Below are 15017 nucleotides of genomic sequence, written 5' to 3' on the forward strand. Positions count from 1 at the left end.
ACAATATCATTCAAACTTTGTCAATATGAATTTTCTTGGTGAACTGAGCCTAACTCAGGTGGTGTGGTTCCTTGTGGCGATGGAATCAGCCCACCCAGGTTCAAATCATAAACTTGACATTGGGTACACAGCGAGACGTCTGCGATGACTTCGTCAATTTCTCAAAACTTAACATTGGGGTGCTCATAAGAGTAGGGCGTGTGCGTTCATATTGGTGAGCGTATGCACGTGTGTGAGCGTCTGCATTTGTACCGTGTTTCTAATTTAAAAAATATCAATTTTCTTTTTTACCATATCGATAATATTTCATTACAATATCAATATCAAAATTATTTCATTCATTATATATAGACCAAATTTCATTGCAATATCGACATTTCATTCATTGACTTGTGAGTAGAAATGACTTCGCGTCAACTTTTAAAATTCTACTCCGTACAAGTGATCAGATTTGCTCGCAAGGAGCTGAGGAGGACTGGGGCAGTTCCCTTTCGCCGTCGCGAGCACGTCATTCGCCGGTGCGAAAAAGGCTCTCTCGTCAATCGTCATCCCGCACCGGCGCCACTCCGCGAGTCCCATCGAAGCCTCCAAGGCCACCCACCCTCTCTGGCTGCGTTCCTGCGCATAGAATAGAATAGTAAAGCCCCCACTCGTTTAAGCCTCCAATCCACCGTTGGAGATTGGAGCCTCGTCCAAGCGGGGGAGGGGACTATAAGTGGAGGGGGAGGGGAAGCGGAGGCGGCAGCGCGGTCTAGAGTCTGATTCTAGAGCGAGTCGATATGGCGGCGGCAGCGTTGGCGACGGCGACGGCGGGCAATGTGGAGTTCATCCGCGCGCGCAGCGACAAGCGAGAGTACCGCCGCGTGGTGCTCCCCAACGCGCTCGAGTGCCTCCTCATCAGCGACGCCGACACCGACAAGGTCCGTCCCGGCCGCTCCTGACCTATATCCCTCTCGCTCGTCCGCGCAGCATCGCGGAGAACAGAGAACGCTTGCTGGCTGATCGATGTTTCTCTCGCGCGATTCAGGCGGCGGCGTGTATGGAGGTCGGCGTGGGTTCGTTCAGCAACCCGGAGGGCCTCGAGGGCCTCGCGCACTTCCTCGGTGAGTTCGGCTCCGTTCCTTCTGGTTCTGGGATGATTCTCCTCTCCTTTTTGTCTCAGTAGAATCAACAGACTAAGGAATGAATTGTTGCAATCAAGTCAATGGATTGTTGAATTAGTCATTGGTTAGGTTGAGTGTCGCCGGAAGAGCTTTGACCGTCGGATCAAAAGGTGTTACCGTACGACTTTTCATTCCAAGCGTGATGAGTTGGGAGCGTCCATGATTTTACGTGCTGCACGTTTACTGCCTATGTTTTGCCTCGTCTATAGCAGATTCGTGTCCTTCACTCCGCGATAGCTGCTAAATGTTTCCGAAGTGGCCAGCTAAATATCGCAATCAAAAGTCGTTTCTCTGATAATGTCAGTATAATTTAGCCTACATCTGCTCGACTGCCCCTACAGTTGTTGCCTAGTGGCACTGGCGGATTTATCGAGATTTTTCAAAGTCAACGTCTCGGTTTGTCAGGCGTGTGAATTCTACAGGTAAGCTTGAACAACACGAGATAATTCTGCTACTCGAGACAGATGTGGGACAGTACCAATTTTTCTGCACAATAAAGACGGGCACAAAGTAAAGTAATAAACCATTTGGATGGAGGAAATGATTGGCATGATGAATGTTGGTCACACCTAATCAAAATTTATTTTCTCTTAACCATTTTGCTGAGTTGTTTCTGTCTTGATTTATTCATGGCCTTACCTGCAGAGCATATGCTATTTTATGCCAGCGAGAAATACCCTGGAGAACATGATTATACAAAATATATCTCAGAGGTACCTTCCATTAAGCTACTCCAAGAAAACATTCTCAACCTCTTTCCGTTTCATCATATGTTTGGTTGCAAGTATTACTTGCACTAAAGCGTGATACCCTGACACAGCCATACCAGATTCGTAAGAGTTTGGCCCAGCTTTAGGGTTCCATGCATCATCATATATGCTGGGCAGTCAGAAAAATAACACATAAAGTAGAGAACAAGCGAAAATCAAATGTGTTAGGCTATGTAGGTGCAAGTGGGTAGTGGCACATTACAACTGATATCAGTGCTTTGCAATTAGCATCATGCAAGGAAATTCACAGTTGTATCATAGCCCTCCCCTCCATTGTGATTGCCAACTACCAAGTACAGACCAAGTGAAATCTACTTGAGTACTGTACTTTCTATGAAGCTTTTGGCTCAATTGTAGCCTTTTGTATTCTCAAACCAAATACATCTAGCACTGAAGCTAAAGTACAGAGAAATAGTACAAATTTCCCGACTAGCAACAACTTTGTTAACAAGTTTGTAAAGGGGTCCACCCATTCTATAATTTTATTTGTGGGACCTTGTTACTATAGTTCTTTTGGAACAGCTTAAATATTCTATTTAATGCTTGGAAGTTACATCCAATGCACTTGCAATATATGTTTTTTGAGTGTTTGGCATGTCGTGAAAAATATCAGCATGGTGGTTCGTTCAATGCCTTTACATCCTCCGAGACAACAAATTTCCATTTTGATGTTAACGTGGACAATTTCAAAGAAGCCTTAGATAGGTAACTTTTCTTAGTAGTTTGATGCTTGGACATTCAATAAGGCCATGATTTCTGTTCAGCAGATTTGCATGGTTCTTTATTTGAATCTTAAATAAGGAGGTGATTTCTGTTGTGCAGATTTGCCCAGTTCTTCATTAAGCCGCTGATGTCGCAGGATGCTGTACTTAGAGAGATCAAAGCTGTTGATTCTGGTGAGCATTTGCTTTATACACGGTGGTGCTATCTGCATTTAACATTACCTTTTACTTTTCAACCTTACCACAACCACTTTATATGTCTGTAAGGGACTAAGGGGTAAGCCACCCCAGGCATTTACATTAAGAAGAAGACTTTCTAATGCAAGTCGAGAAACCCCCGAACCCCTGTCCCACTCATACACAGCAGCACCAAAGCCCGTGTGAAACTGGGCGCCCCTTAGGTCTGTGCTTAAGGCGGGAGGCAGACGAGGGGCTTTTTAACCTCAGCTTGAAATTCGCACGCCATGGGGAGTCGAACTTAGGACCTGAGGAGTGCTACTAGTGCCACCTAACCATTAGGCTAGGGGCCAAACACGTTAGTGGCTAACATGTTTTTTGTTATCCTTACAGAACACAAGAAAAATTTGTTGTCAGATAGCTGGAGAATGTATCAGGTACTTCAAAGTCTCAACCGTCGTTGTTAGACACATCAGATATTTTTCTGTTGCAACACTATGTCATATTTTCATCAAATACTGCAATCGCTAAAGTAAACGTTCTTTACTTATAATTACAAGGCATGCTTCTGCTTCCATATTAACTATATTTGGCATGACCTAAGCCCGACTTATGCTCAGAATGCCATTTTACTTTCGTACTAATCACATTTGGCATGATTTAAGACTGGTTTATCCTCAGAATATCTTGCATCCCGTTAGCCCTGCTGCACTGTTACTTCAGATTTGAAACTTCTTTCCACAGCTTCAAAAGCATCTGGCTTCAAAGGATCACCCTTACCATAAATTCAGTACCGGTAAGCAATTCTTGATGTTCAGATATTGCTAATCCTCATCCACCTAATTATGATTTTTGTTTCGTATTAGTTAGCATGCAAAACAAAAGGAAGGTTCAATTTTGCTGTGTCCCACCTCTGAATATATCTATGAGATTCAGATATCACGTTTTTAATTCAAATAGAAAGAGTGTCAAATTTGCTCGTGCATATTTTTAAAATATCTAGTTGTGCTTCCCAAATAAGCAACCTCTTTGTGGAGTTTTAGTTAAAAAAAAAAACTCTTTGTGGAGTTTGCGTCTTATTTGCCTGAAATCCTATCATTTAATTTTATCAGGAAGTTGGGAAACACTGGAAACTAAACCTAAAGAGAGGGGCTTGGACATCAGACTTGAGCTTCTCAATTTTTACAAGAAATATTCAGCAAATCTTATGCACCTTGTTGTTTATGGAAAGGGTAAATGTAACTGACTTACCGGCTAGTCCATTTTGGCATAACTAAAAAGCTAAACCTATTTGTTACTGATAAAAAATATTTTGTAGAGAGTCTCGATTGTATTCAGAGCTTAGTTGAAAGCTTATTTGGTAACGTCAAAAACACTGACCAGAGAAGCTTAAAATGTCCAAGTCAACCTCTTTCAGCAGAACATTTGCAGGTAACTTGAAGCAACACCAATCACACCATAAGTGAACATAAGAATGGCTAATTGTATGGAATTTAGCGTGCTTTCTTCTTTGTCTTGAAGCTTCTCGTCAATGTAATCCCGATAACAGAAGGCGACCACCTAGAAATATCATGGCCAGTCACGCCTAACATCCAATTTTACAAAGAAGGCCCTTGCCATTACCTCAGTCATCTCATTGGGCATGAAGGCGAGGGATCCATCTTCCATACTATAAAGGAATTAGGTAAGTTAACTTCAACAGTAGTATATTGTTCCAAACATTCTTTTGCCGGCATTACCTTCTCAAATACTAGTTTCTTGTGTCAACTTGTCTGTGACCTGTAACATGTCCACCTTTCACTACATTAGGATGGGCCATGGACTTGGTGGCTAGGTCCGGCAGTGACAGTAATGAATACTCTTTTTTCTCAGTTGGCATGAGGCTCACTGATGCTGGTCATGGTGAGTTTCCATCCTCATTTTGTTCTCTTCGAATTGAAACGACCATTTATCTTATGATTTTAGGCACCCATTTTTATATTATTCAGTAAACATCTGATGTGCACATACTATTATTTCAGAACACATGGAGGATATCATTGGGTTGGTCTTCAAATACCTATACCTATTAAAAGAAGATGGAATCCATGAATGGATATTTAATGAGGTAATTGACAGATACATCGTTTATGTGATTATGGGTGCCTATTTCTTCAATCAATGAAAACTAGTATAGTTCCTCCTAGGGAATCAGTTTATATAAATTTATTTGATGGGTTATGCTTATAATATGCATTTACTGTGAATATCCGCATTGAACTTGTGGACTCTGATGTGTTCTTTTAACAAAAACAACCTCATTGGATTTAAATTTTATTACCCGAGGTTTCTTGTTGGAGAAATTCATGTTGTGAGTTTTTCTGCATGTCTTGAGCATTGTGAGGGGCAAGTGCCTCTTACGTTTCATTACATAAATTTTCATGCTAACATGTTTATTGTTCTAGCTAGCGTCAACAAATGAAACGAAATTCCACTATCAAGACAAAGTCCGTCCAATCAGCTATGTGACACGTACTGTCTCAAGCATGCGGGTATATTTCTTTAGAGCTCATTGCATATTTCAGCACTTCCCTTGTAATAGATAATTTAAATTATAAATTCTGATGTATATCTTGGGGAGTTGTTTGATTACTGACAATTTTTATGTAGCAACTCTTCTGCGTCTAGGATTTCGCTCCAACATCTGTTGAATTGTACCTTTTTTCCGTACTTCAGTACTGTTTTCTTTCTTTTATTTGAAATACTTGCTCAATGGCTTGCAGTTGTTCCCACCAGAGGAATGGCTGGTTGCAGCATCATTGCCGTCGAAGTATGCGCCAAATACAATAAATATGATTCTTGATGAGTTGTCACCCGAAAGAGTAAGGTATGTGTACACAGTTCACATGGCAGCTTTGATTTTTTTTTTCTTCTCAAACACACATATTTTTATTAGAAGAATACACTGAGAAGGCTCTAATTTCGGAAAAGTGGAGAAGACCTAAACAAAAGCCCCAAATAGATTACTAAAAGAAACCAAATAGCAGAAAATTGCAAGTACAAAAACCTAGTTAACCAAAAGGTATAAAGGCAAAAAAATATTAGGCAGCTCGGATTTCTGGAGAGAGCTTCCTAAGGTCCTTATCCCCTGCCCCTGGGAGCGGTCATAAGTTATGCTTCATTGATGTTGTCTTGTGTCAAGGACTCGTGGTGCCTAACTCTATCGTAGACGCAGGCGCCGTCGCATGTTGTGCTGCAACCCATGCCTTGAAATGGTGAACCAGATTTGGGGCGAGAAGGGGCACCCAACAAGTAGATGGGAGATTGTCTCATCGGCTTGGTCGCATATGAGACAACCTTGATTTGTTTACTTCTATCTGCATAGTCTCTTTGCACGCCAACATGTAAACGTATATATGTGGATGTCTGGTATTGGTAAATTAATGGTAACTGATACTGGGACTCATCAATAAAGAACTATCTACAAACATGGCCTAACTTCATATCTTAAAGTTTCGCTCATAAGTTTATTTGTCAGATGATCTGCAGTTATGCACATAAATTAGCATACAAAGCTAAATACTACACTTTCATCTTTATTTGATGCAATATTTATTTCTGTCTCTAGAATATTCTGCAAGTCTAAAAAATTTGAAGGAACTACAAACTGTGCTGAGCCCTGGTACAAAACATCATATTCTGTTGAAACTGTCACTCCTTATATGATACAGGTTTGGATTCAAAATTTATTTTTATTTTCCGAATTTTATTTTATTTCCCATCTTATGCCTCTATTTGGCAGCAATGGGTTCAAAAGGCTCCTGCTGAGAAGCTCCATCTCCCTAAGCCCAACATTTTCATCCCAAAGGATTTATCTCTTAAAGAAGTGTGTGACAAGGTAAAATTTTGAGGAACTTTGTTTCGTGTTCACTTTACACACTTCGAATTGTTTAAAATTTTAAATGTTTAAATAATATTTCTTTTAATTCGAACTGTTTCACCAGGTTGGATTTCCGACAGTAGTAAGGAAGACACCACTTTCACGGTTATGGTATAAGCCCAACATGCTGTTCGTCATTCCGAAGGTTAAAATTATAATTGATTTCCACTGTCCACTGTCAAGCCACTCCCCCGAAGCAGTCGTATCTACAAGTCTCTTTGTCAGTTTGTTAGTCGATTACTTGAATGCTTATGGTATGTGATAATCCTGAATTTTTCTGAATATTGCATATTTTATTACAGTATTTAAGTTCAAAATTACACTGACAATTAGTTTCTGCCATTTGCAGCTTATGATGCTCGAATTGCGGGTTTATTCTATTCGATACATCTTACTTCTACTGGATTCCAGGTTTTTTCTTATTCGGTTACTACTTACTGTGTTCCTTTCGGTTTCCTAGTGTTCCCTAGCTAACTATCTCCTAGTAAAATTCCTCATGCTATCTGCTGTTGCTTCATGCATTATGATGTTGCTGGTGTTCATCCAGTTTTGAATCCGAACTCAAACCCTTATCTGCCTTTTTTTTAAGGTTTCAGTACGTGGTTACAATGACAAGATGAGAGTTCTGCTACATGCTATAATGAAGCAAATAGCAAACTTTGAAGTTAAAGCAGACAGGTTTTCTGCCCTGAAGGTTAGATGTTGATCCTTGGGCTTCCTTGTCAATTTTCATGATTTGAGCTGGGCATAATTATATATGTACTTGGTCTCTTTGTCATCAACTTTGTGGGGATTAACTTCAAATACTACAGAATTCACTCGAGTGAAACACTGATCATTTATCTGTTAAGTTACAGCAACCAACCATCTATCCAAAAGACCGATCTGATAGGAATATGAGATACGATACACTTAACACCCCCTTCACATCTGACGTGGATGTGGAAATAAAACAATAACTCCCACATGCCCGACGTGTTTGTGGGTAATAATTGGGAAAATCAGCTCTGATACCATATGGGCGTGGATAAGTCAGGAGGCATCTCCCCCTTTGCCAACAAAAAAAGTTATGGCAACCTTTTATCAAACATGTAACTTAATGCAGGGTTAGAGACTACAGATTCATTTGCACGAGCACATCAATCTAGATATGCATAGAAAATCAAGAATTTCTTAAAGATTCATAAATTGTTGGACCTAACGTTGTTCTTTTTATCATAATGCAGTAATCTTAATGCTAAGCTCAGTTCGTAACATTTTGCTTTTCTTTATTTACCACCTGTCAGGATATTCTTTAGAGCAGTCAAATTTAGTCTTACTGTATGGTATAACTTGTAAATAATGGTACCGCTGGTACTACTTAGCGAATAACACTTCATTAAGTGCACTTTTCACCAATATGATTATGATAACTGTAACATCAGCATACAACTCCTTTCGGCTCAAAATGGTACTCCCTCCGATCCTAAATTGTTGTCGAAATATTACATGTATGTAGACGCTTTTTAAGAATAGATACATCTATATTTGGGCAAATTTCAGTCAAGAATTTAGGATCAGAGGGAGTAGCACATACGGGTTAACCTTTTTGGGCGAAGTGAGTGTTGACTATGGAAGCTCAAACGAGGTGCTATGCATACGTTGTCTCACGTGGGGTTTGCCCTTGTAACAAATTTTATGCAGGGTGTTACAACAATGTATTTTCATGACGATGGTTGATTTGAGATTGCGAAATATTCTTGCCCTTTGGATTCTTAATCGGTGCCTTTTGAAACTACTGTCATGATTTCTTTGATGGCTAATTATTTACCAACATCTTGCCATTACAGGAAACTTTGGTTAAGGATTATCAGAATTTCAACTTCTCCCAACCATATTCTCAAGCTTCTTACTATCTCTCACTAATACTGGAAGAGACAAAATGGTCTGTGGTTGAGAAACTTCAAGCTCTTTCTAAGCTTGAGTCAGATTCTCTTGCGAAGTTTGTGCCACACTTGCTATCAAAGACATATTTGGAATGCTATGTTCAAGGTTCAGTGAAATTTTATGTGTTCTCGCAAAAAAAATCTTTTATGCTAATAATCACCGAAATATAATTTCCGAGGATTGGACTGGACTGCAATCCCAATTTTGCTTATTAAAAATTCTTCTTGCAGGGAACATTGAACCAGCTGAGGCTGAGTCTATTGTCCAGGAGACTGAAGATACTATATTTAATACCCCTAATTCTCTGTTCAAATCTATGTCCTCATCACAATATCTGGTGAAAAGGGTTATCATGCTTGAAAATGAGTTAAAATGCTACTACCAAATTGAGGGTTTAAATCAGAAGAATGAGAATTCATCAATAGTCCAATACATTCAGGTATAGATTCCTCCTAACTTTGATGTAGTGAACTGATCCAACACGACTTGGCCGTCTTGTCCCTCTTCTAATACAACATGAGGCGCGCTTAGGCGTGGATTCGAGAAAAATGTTATCCAAGGGGATTACTTGTCAGTGATCAGTACCTTCTTATCTTTGTTACAAAACTGATGGTAACCTTGGTGTAGCCTAGTGTACATTACGTTATGATCAACCCAGTATTAGTTGGAACAATGTGAGTAGGATTGTTGGCAGTTCACCACTCAGTTGGGGACAACACAAAAAACAATTGGAGATTTCTACACCTTTCTACTTGAAACATTATTCTGCAATGTTGCCTTACATACAAAGTTAATGCCAAGTAATCCAATTCAAACATAATTACAATTTTAAGGTACACTAATCCCTAATGCGAAGTTCCTGAACAATCCGTCTTACCGAAAATGACTCTGTCTAATGGTACCTGTTTGCTTATCATGTCAAGTGCATAACGTTCTATTTAAATAAGCATGCCAGGTTACTAACCAATGAGCATATTCACATATTCAGGTCCATCAGGACGACGCAATTTCAAACATCAAACTTCAGTTGTTCTCTCAAATTGCTAGACAAGCTGCTTTCAACCAACTGCGGACTGTCGAGCAGCTTGGGTATATAGCACATCTTTCAACCAGGTATATGTTGGTTTTGATGTTTAGACTTGTTACTTGTACGTGTCCTTTCAGGAGAAACATATAGATTTTATTTTTACTGCTCATTTACAATCCTGCTTTACTATGTATATCTTAATCAATCAGATCTGATCGTGGAGTTCGGGCACTCAAGGTTGTTATTCAATCCACAGTAAAGGTACAGGTTCAAAGATATAGTAATAAATACGAAAATTTTGCTGCTTTCTCCTACTAATCTTGTGATAAAAAAATCCTAGGATCCTTCATACCTTGATGCTAGAATTGATGAATTCTTTAAGATGTTCGAAAGCAAAATCCATGAACTTTCTGATGAAGATTTCAAGGTTAGTGGCTTCAGTTGGCACTTCAGAAGTAATTTTTTTGACGGACACTTCAGAAGTAATTGAAGTTCCAGGTTTTCCTAACTTATATGTACCATGTCAAATTTTCCATCTCTTTCATAATCATGACAGATTTCTTCCACATGTTTTACTAATAGCGCTTCGGTGTCTTCAAAATAAAAACGATTTTGCACATTAATGCATCTCACTTTGACATTGGCGTGTTCTTATGACAGAGAAATGTCAAATCACTCATTGATTCGAAACTGGAGAAATTCAAAAACCTGTGGGAGGAATCTGGCTTCTACTGGGGAGAGATCCAATCCGGAACTCTCAAGTTTGATAGGGTTGAGTCCGAGGTAAGTGTCTGTTTCAGGCAACAATACAATAATATGAGATCTGCATAAATACAAGGAAAACAAGAAAGAGAAGTTTCAGGAGTTAAACACGTCACTCTTCTTTCCAAACGAAAATTGAAGGCTGTGTCTCCGCGAGATAATTGACCTCAATATACATTTGCAGGTTGCTCTCCTAAGAGAGCTCACGAAAGAAGAATTCATCGAATTCTTTGACCAGTACATAAAAGTTGATGCGCCTCAAAGGAGGACAATAAGCGTGCAGGTGTTCAGCGGCAACCATTCAGAAGAGTTTAAGAAGGCTATCGCCGAAGCTGACCCACCCAAAACCTACAGGATTACCGACATATTCGGCTTCAAGCGATCAAGACCTCTGTACCCCTCGCTGAAGGCAGGTCCAGGCCGGGTCACAATGGACTGACAGCAGTCAGCTACATACGCCCTGCTATATATTCTCTGTTTCCTGTAGTGAACTCAATTCCAATTTACACAATTGCACAATGCTATTCTTCATGCATGTATGGATCGAGTAAGCACGCGATGTCATTTTCAGAATAAATCTACCACCTGTAGATGACCTTGTATATTTATACTTGCCCTGTCTGTATGTATTTCTTGAGACAACTATGAAACACTATGTACAATTGCGTAGAGCAGGGTGGACAAGAAGGCGCCATGAGCCGAGAACACGTACACATTGCGTAGTCGGCACGTGGCTCCGGCCGCCGCGAAGGAAGGAGTCACCAATTCGCCATCCTGCCAGCACGCGTCACCTCGGCTACGGCACGGCCCTGCCGCGGCCGCTGCCCCACTGGTAGCTGCTGCGGTGCCAGCGGCACCGGAACGAGCCCCGGTGCGACGTCGGCGAGCACACGCAGTAGTAGTGCCTCTGCCGCTGCGGCACGGGCGTGGGCGCTGCTGCGTCTCGCGCCCGCCGCCTGACCACGCAGCCCGGCGGCAGAGGCGGTAGCCCCGGATGGCACATGCTCTGGGGCAAGTCCTGACGGCCGCCAATTAAGCTCTCTAGAAGAGGAGAGGACTCTGTCTACCCGGCTGGCTACTCCACGAATAAAAGAGGCAGAGGAATGGAATCAGGTTCTGGTGTTTTCCCTGGTTGTGGTGGCGGGTGGGCGGAAAGCGAGGTGGAATATTTTGTGGGCGCGTCGTCGATCACTACTTGGTTGCCGTGGCGAGCAATGGCTTCTGTGGCCGCGTGCGTGGGGGAGACGGAGATGATCGCTTGCGGAGGAGTGTGATGGAATGTCTAGTCTTGATCGACTCAAGGGGAGGCCGATTTTGATTGATTTGGATTCCTTCCGGAGCACTTTTTTGAGTTTGATGGGGAGTTGGACTGCGGGTCCGGTCAGGACAAAAGAAGGTGGCTGGAGCTAGCATATCCTTTCCATCCTTCCTTCCTTCCTCCCCCGTCTCGTGGCTTCTTTTTCGGCGCGGCCTTTTCTTATCCTCTCGGACTCATCCCCTCAAACGCCAACTGAGATCGCTTGGTTCATACGTCTGGCATATCTATCGGTGTGCTTGCCTGTGCAATGGAGTATGCTAGAGTTAGCTAAACGTTGCTTTGGATGATCAGTGTGGATGGTTCTACACCTCTGTTTTACCAAGGGATCAAACCCTTTCAGAATTGACGTCATGTGTATTTTTGTTAAACGCTTGTTGTTTCGGGGTAGAGGAACGCGCTCGTCGACAGCGACTTGATCAGACTTTAAACTGTACGTGGCTTCTGCTTTTGATAGATATCCACTTTGTGTGTGGAGAGAATTTCATATTTGCCACTGAGAATTTACCTGTTTCAAATATGTCACTCAAATTTTACATGGGGTACAAATATGCTACTACTGCTAGTTGACCGCTATTTGGCTGTTAAGTCAATTTCATATTGGCAAAAATACTCCTGGTCCACAGGTCAGAAAAAACAAAAAGAAACAAGAAAACTAAAATACCCTCTCAGTCTCTTCTCCCTCTCTCTCCACCAAATTATGATGAGTTTTAGTATATTAATTTGCTGAATCTATTATGAATTTTGTGATGTTAATTAAAATCAAGGGAAGTTCTATTGAAATTTTACAGTTTTTCATGCTAAAATCATTATTACTGAAACTTACTCCGAAATGGTATTATGGGCATCCTAAAAACCTTGAAAAGCTAAGTTTTCTAAAATGAATAATTTGTTGTAAACGGAACATCAACATATTACATAGGGGCAAAATTGTCTTTTCATCTTTTACTAAAGGTCAACTAGCGGTCAACTAACGGTAGTGGCATATTTGTACCCCGTGCAAAATTTGAGTGACATATTTGAAACAGGGAACTTCTCAGTGGCATTTGGACATACAGGCAAATTCTCAATGGCAAATATGAAATTCTCTCTTGTGTGTTACAGTGTTAGCATGTGTACTTGGCCATTTTCTAAGGGAGCAGATATTACTTACTTGACTTAAAAGGAATTATTATTGAGTACGTCCACACTCAACACTATGACCATCTGATGAAATCTTGATGATCAAATTGGAATATGTACTGACATATATAGCTAGCTATTTGTCAGTTGCATGAGAAAAAGCTAAAGCATAGAAGAAAAGAGTTTAATCATCTTACGGTTTTCAAAAAGAGAGGCAAAATTAGCATTTCATTGTGTTCCGGGACTCTGTACCTCTCTCGGCTCTCGCTTCCGCAGAAACATTTTGAGAACGTGTACCTGGTTTACAATACTGGAAATCGGCTGAAACCGGAAAAACATTGGGCTATAACCAGGAAAACATCCAGAATGGTGACTTTTTGACGGGAAAAAATGGCTTGAACATGTGCACCCGGGGTCACTGTATCTGACAATAAGCCAAAAACAAACGTGTACCCAGAGATATAGCCACGCAAAACGCCCAAAACGTCTTTTTTACCGACAAAAAACGGAACCAAACGTGTATCGGGGCACTATATCAGAAAAAGTTGCTGAAAACACAAATTGGGATAGAGCCCATAAAAAATGTCTGAGACGGTTGTTTTTTTTCGACCGGACAAAAAAGACTGAAAACATATAATGAGGGTCATGGTATCGTAAAATAGCCAAAGACCTAAAAAACATGGCCCACAAAATTGCCCAGAGCGATGAATTTTTTGTTCGGCCAAAAACAGCGCTAACACGGGTAACGGGAGCATCATATCAGAAATTTCCCGGAAACAAACAAACATTGCCTTATAGCCCACAAAAACATCAAGAACAATCGTTTTTTCCAATCAGTAAAAAATGGTTCAAAACATGTTATGACGGTCATGATATCTAGAAATCAAGCCAAACCTAAGAAGTGGGCTATAGCCCCACAAAAACACCCGGAGCATTTCTAAAACGGCCCAAAACGCGTATCAAGGGTCAAGATGTTGAAAAAACTGTTGAAAACCCAAAACATTGGCTATAGCCTATAGCCCATGAAAATGCTGAGAAATTGTCTTTTTTTACAGGCCAAAAAAGGTAACGAGGGTCACGATATTGGAAAATCGGCTAAAACCTGAAAAACACACCATGAAAAACGACGAGAATAGTTGTTTTTACTACTAGACAAAAAAGGTCCAACAACGTGTACCGGGGTCACAGTATCGAAAAAGCAAGGGAAAACCTAAAATTCGCAATGAGATATAGCTCATGAAAACATCCAAAACCGTTACTTTTTCGATCGGCAAAAATTGGCCCAAAAATGTAACAGGATCATGATATCAGAAAATCGGTCAGAAAACCAAAAAACATAACGCCCTCCTGATAGAGCCTAGATCTAGGCCTCAATTTTATTGAAAGGATTGCCACAGGATTTTTTGTGGATTCTAATCCGCAGAAAAGTCCCAATGGAGTAGATTTCAGAAGAAAATTAACCACTACTTGAACCTCTTGGTAATGTTCCTGTGTTTTTCTTTGCTTAATAGTCCCTCCGTTCCTTTGATCAGGGCGCATAAATTTTCTCCTAAAATTCCTATAAACAAGGCGCATTTGGCTGACATTGACTGCTGGACCTGCATGCAACCAATGGGCATAAACACGGCGGGATTAATTAGTAATTTTTGGCTGTATGCAGCCAACCAGCGTACTGAACGCACAGCCAGCTAGGGAATTAATTATTGGTTTACTCCTCCTTAGTATTCCGTATTAGCAAAGAAATTTATACGTCTAATTCACAGGAGCAGAGGGAATAATATTCAACATGGCATAATTTTGACGAACACGGTACAAACGCAGACGCTCGCAAACAATCACGTACACTCGCTGGCATGACATTTTGATCACTGTTAAAATCCTTCGAATCAAAGAGGACATAAAAATATTGCAACCCAGAGTTTACGAGATTATAAATAATTAAAATCAACAGCGACAAGTAAACATAATAGGAAGAGTAATGACACCGCAAGTGAGACAAATACTACTGTATGCACGTAGCGAAGAACGATAAAACCAAGTTTTTTTTCTGAGGGGAACGATACAACCAAGTGACCAACCAATCCCAGCTCATCGCTTTTAAAATGAATGAATAA

General features: G+C 40.7%; 1 protein-coding gene and 1 long non-coding RNA gene across 2 annotated transcripts; one reads left to right on the forward strand and one right to left on the reverse strand.

The window, feature by feature from the left end:
• The first annotated feature begins 497 nt into the window (after positions 1-497).
• LOC100843556 (insulin-degrading enzyme-like 1, peroxisomal) lies at positions 498-11129 on the forward strand. Its single transcript, XM_003567129.4, has 26 exons — positions 498-920; positions 1028-1103; positions 1809-1876; positions 2547-2638; positions 2756-2829; positions 3226-3269; positions 3577-3628; positions 3945-4064; positions 4151-4263; positions 4354-4516; positions 4642-4734; positions 4854-4939; positions 5277-5363; positions 5595-5698; positions 6440-6542; positions 6614-6709; positions 6816-7005; positions 7101-7162; positions 7341-7445; positions 8581-8782; positions 8908-9116; positions 9666-9790; positions 9914-9965; positions 10045-10131; positions 10365-10487; positions 10651-11129. Exons 1-26 carry the CDS (start codon positions 780-782, stop codon positions 10903-10905), a joined length of 2922 nt encoding a protein of 973 aa, XP_003567177.1. The 5' UTR covers positions 498-779; the 3' UTR covers positions 10906-11129.
• On the reverse strand, positions 10299-12048 carry LOC112270646. The gene is made up of 2 exons (XR_002962974.1): positions 11179-12048; positions 10299-10495 (listed from the first exon to the last, which is right to left on the reverse strand). It is a non-coding gene; the product is annotated as an uncharacterized LOC112270646 (long non-coding RNA).
• Positions 12049-15017: the final 2969 nt, after the last annotated feature.

Source organism: Brachypodium distachyon, chromosome 2 (genome assembly GCF_000005505.3).
Source record: "Brachypodium distachyon strain Bd21 chromosome 2, Brachypodium_distachyon_v3.0, whole genome shotgun sequence".
Taxonomy (NCBI): Eukaryota; Viridiplantae; Streptophyta; class Magnoliopsida; order Poales; family Poaceae; genus Brachypodium; species Brachypodium distachyon.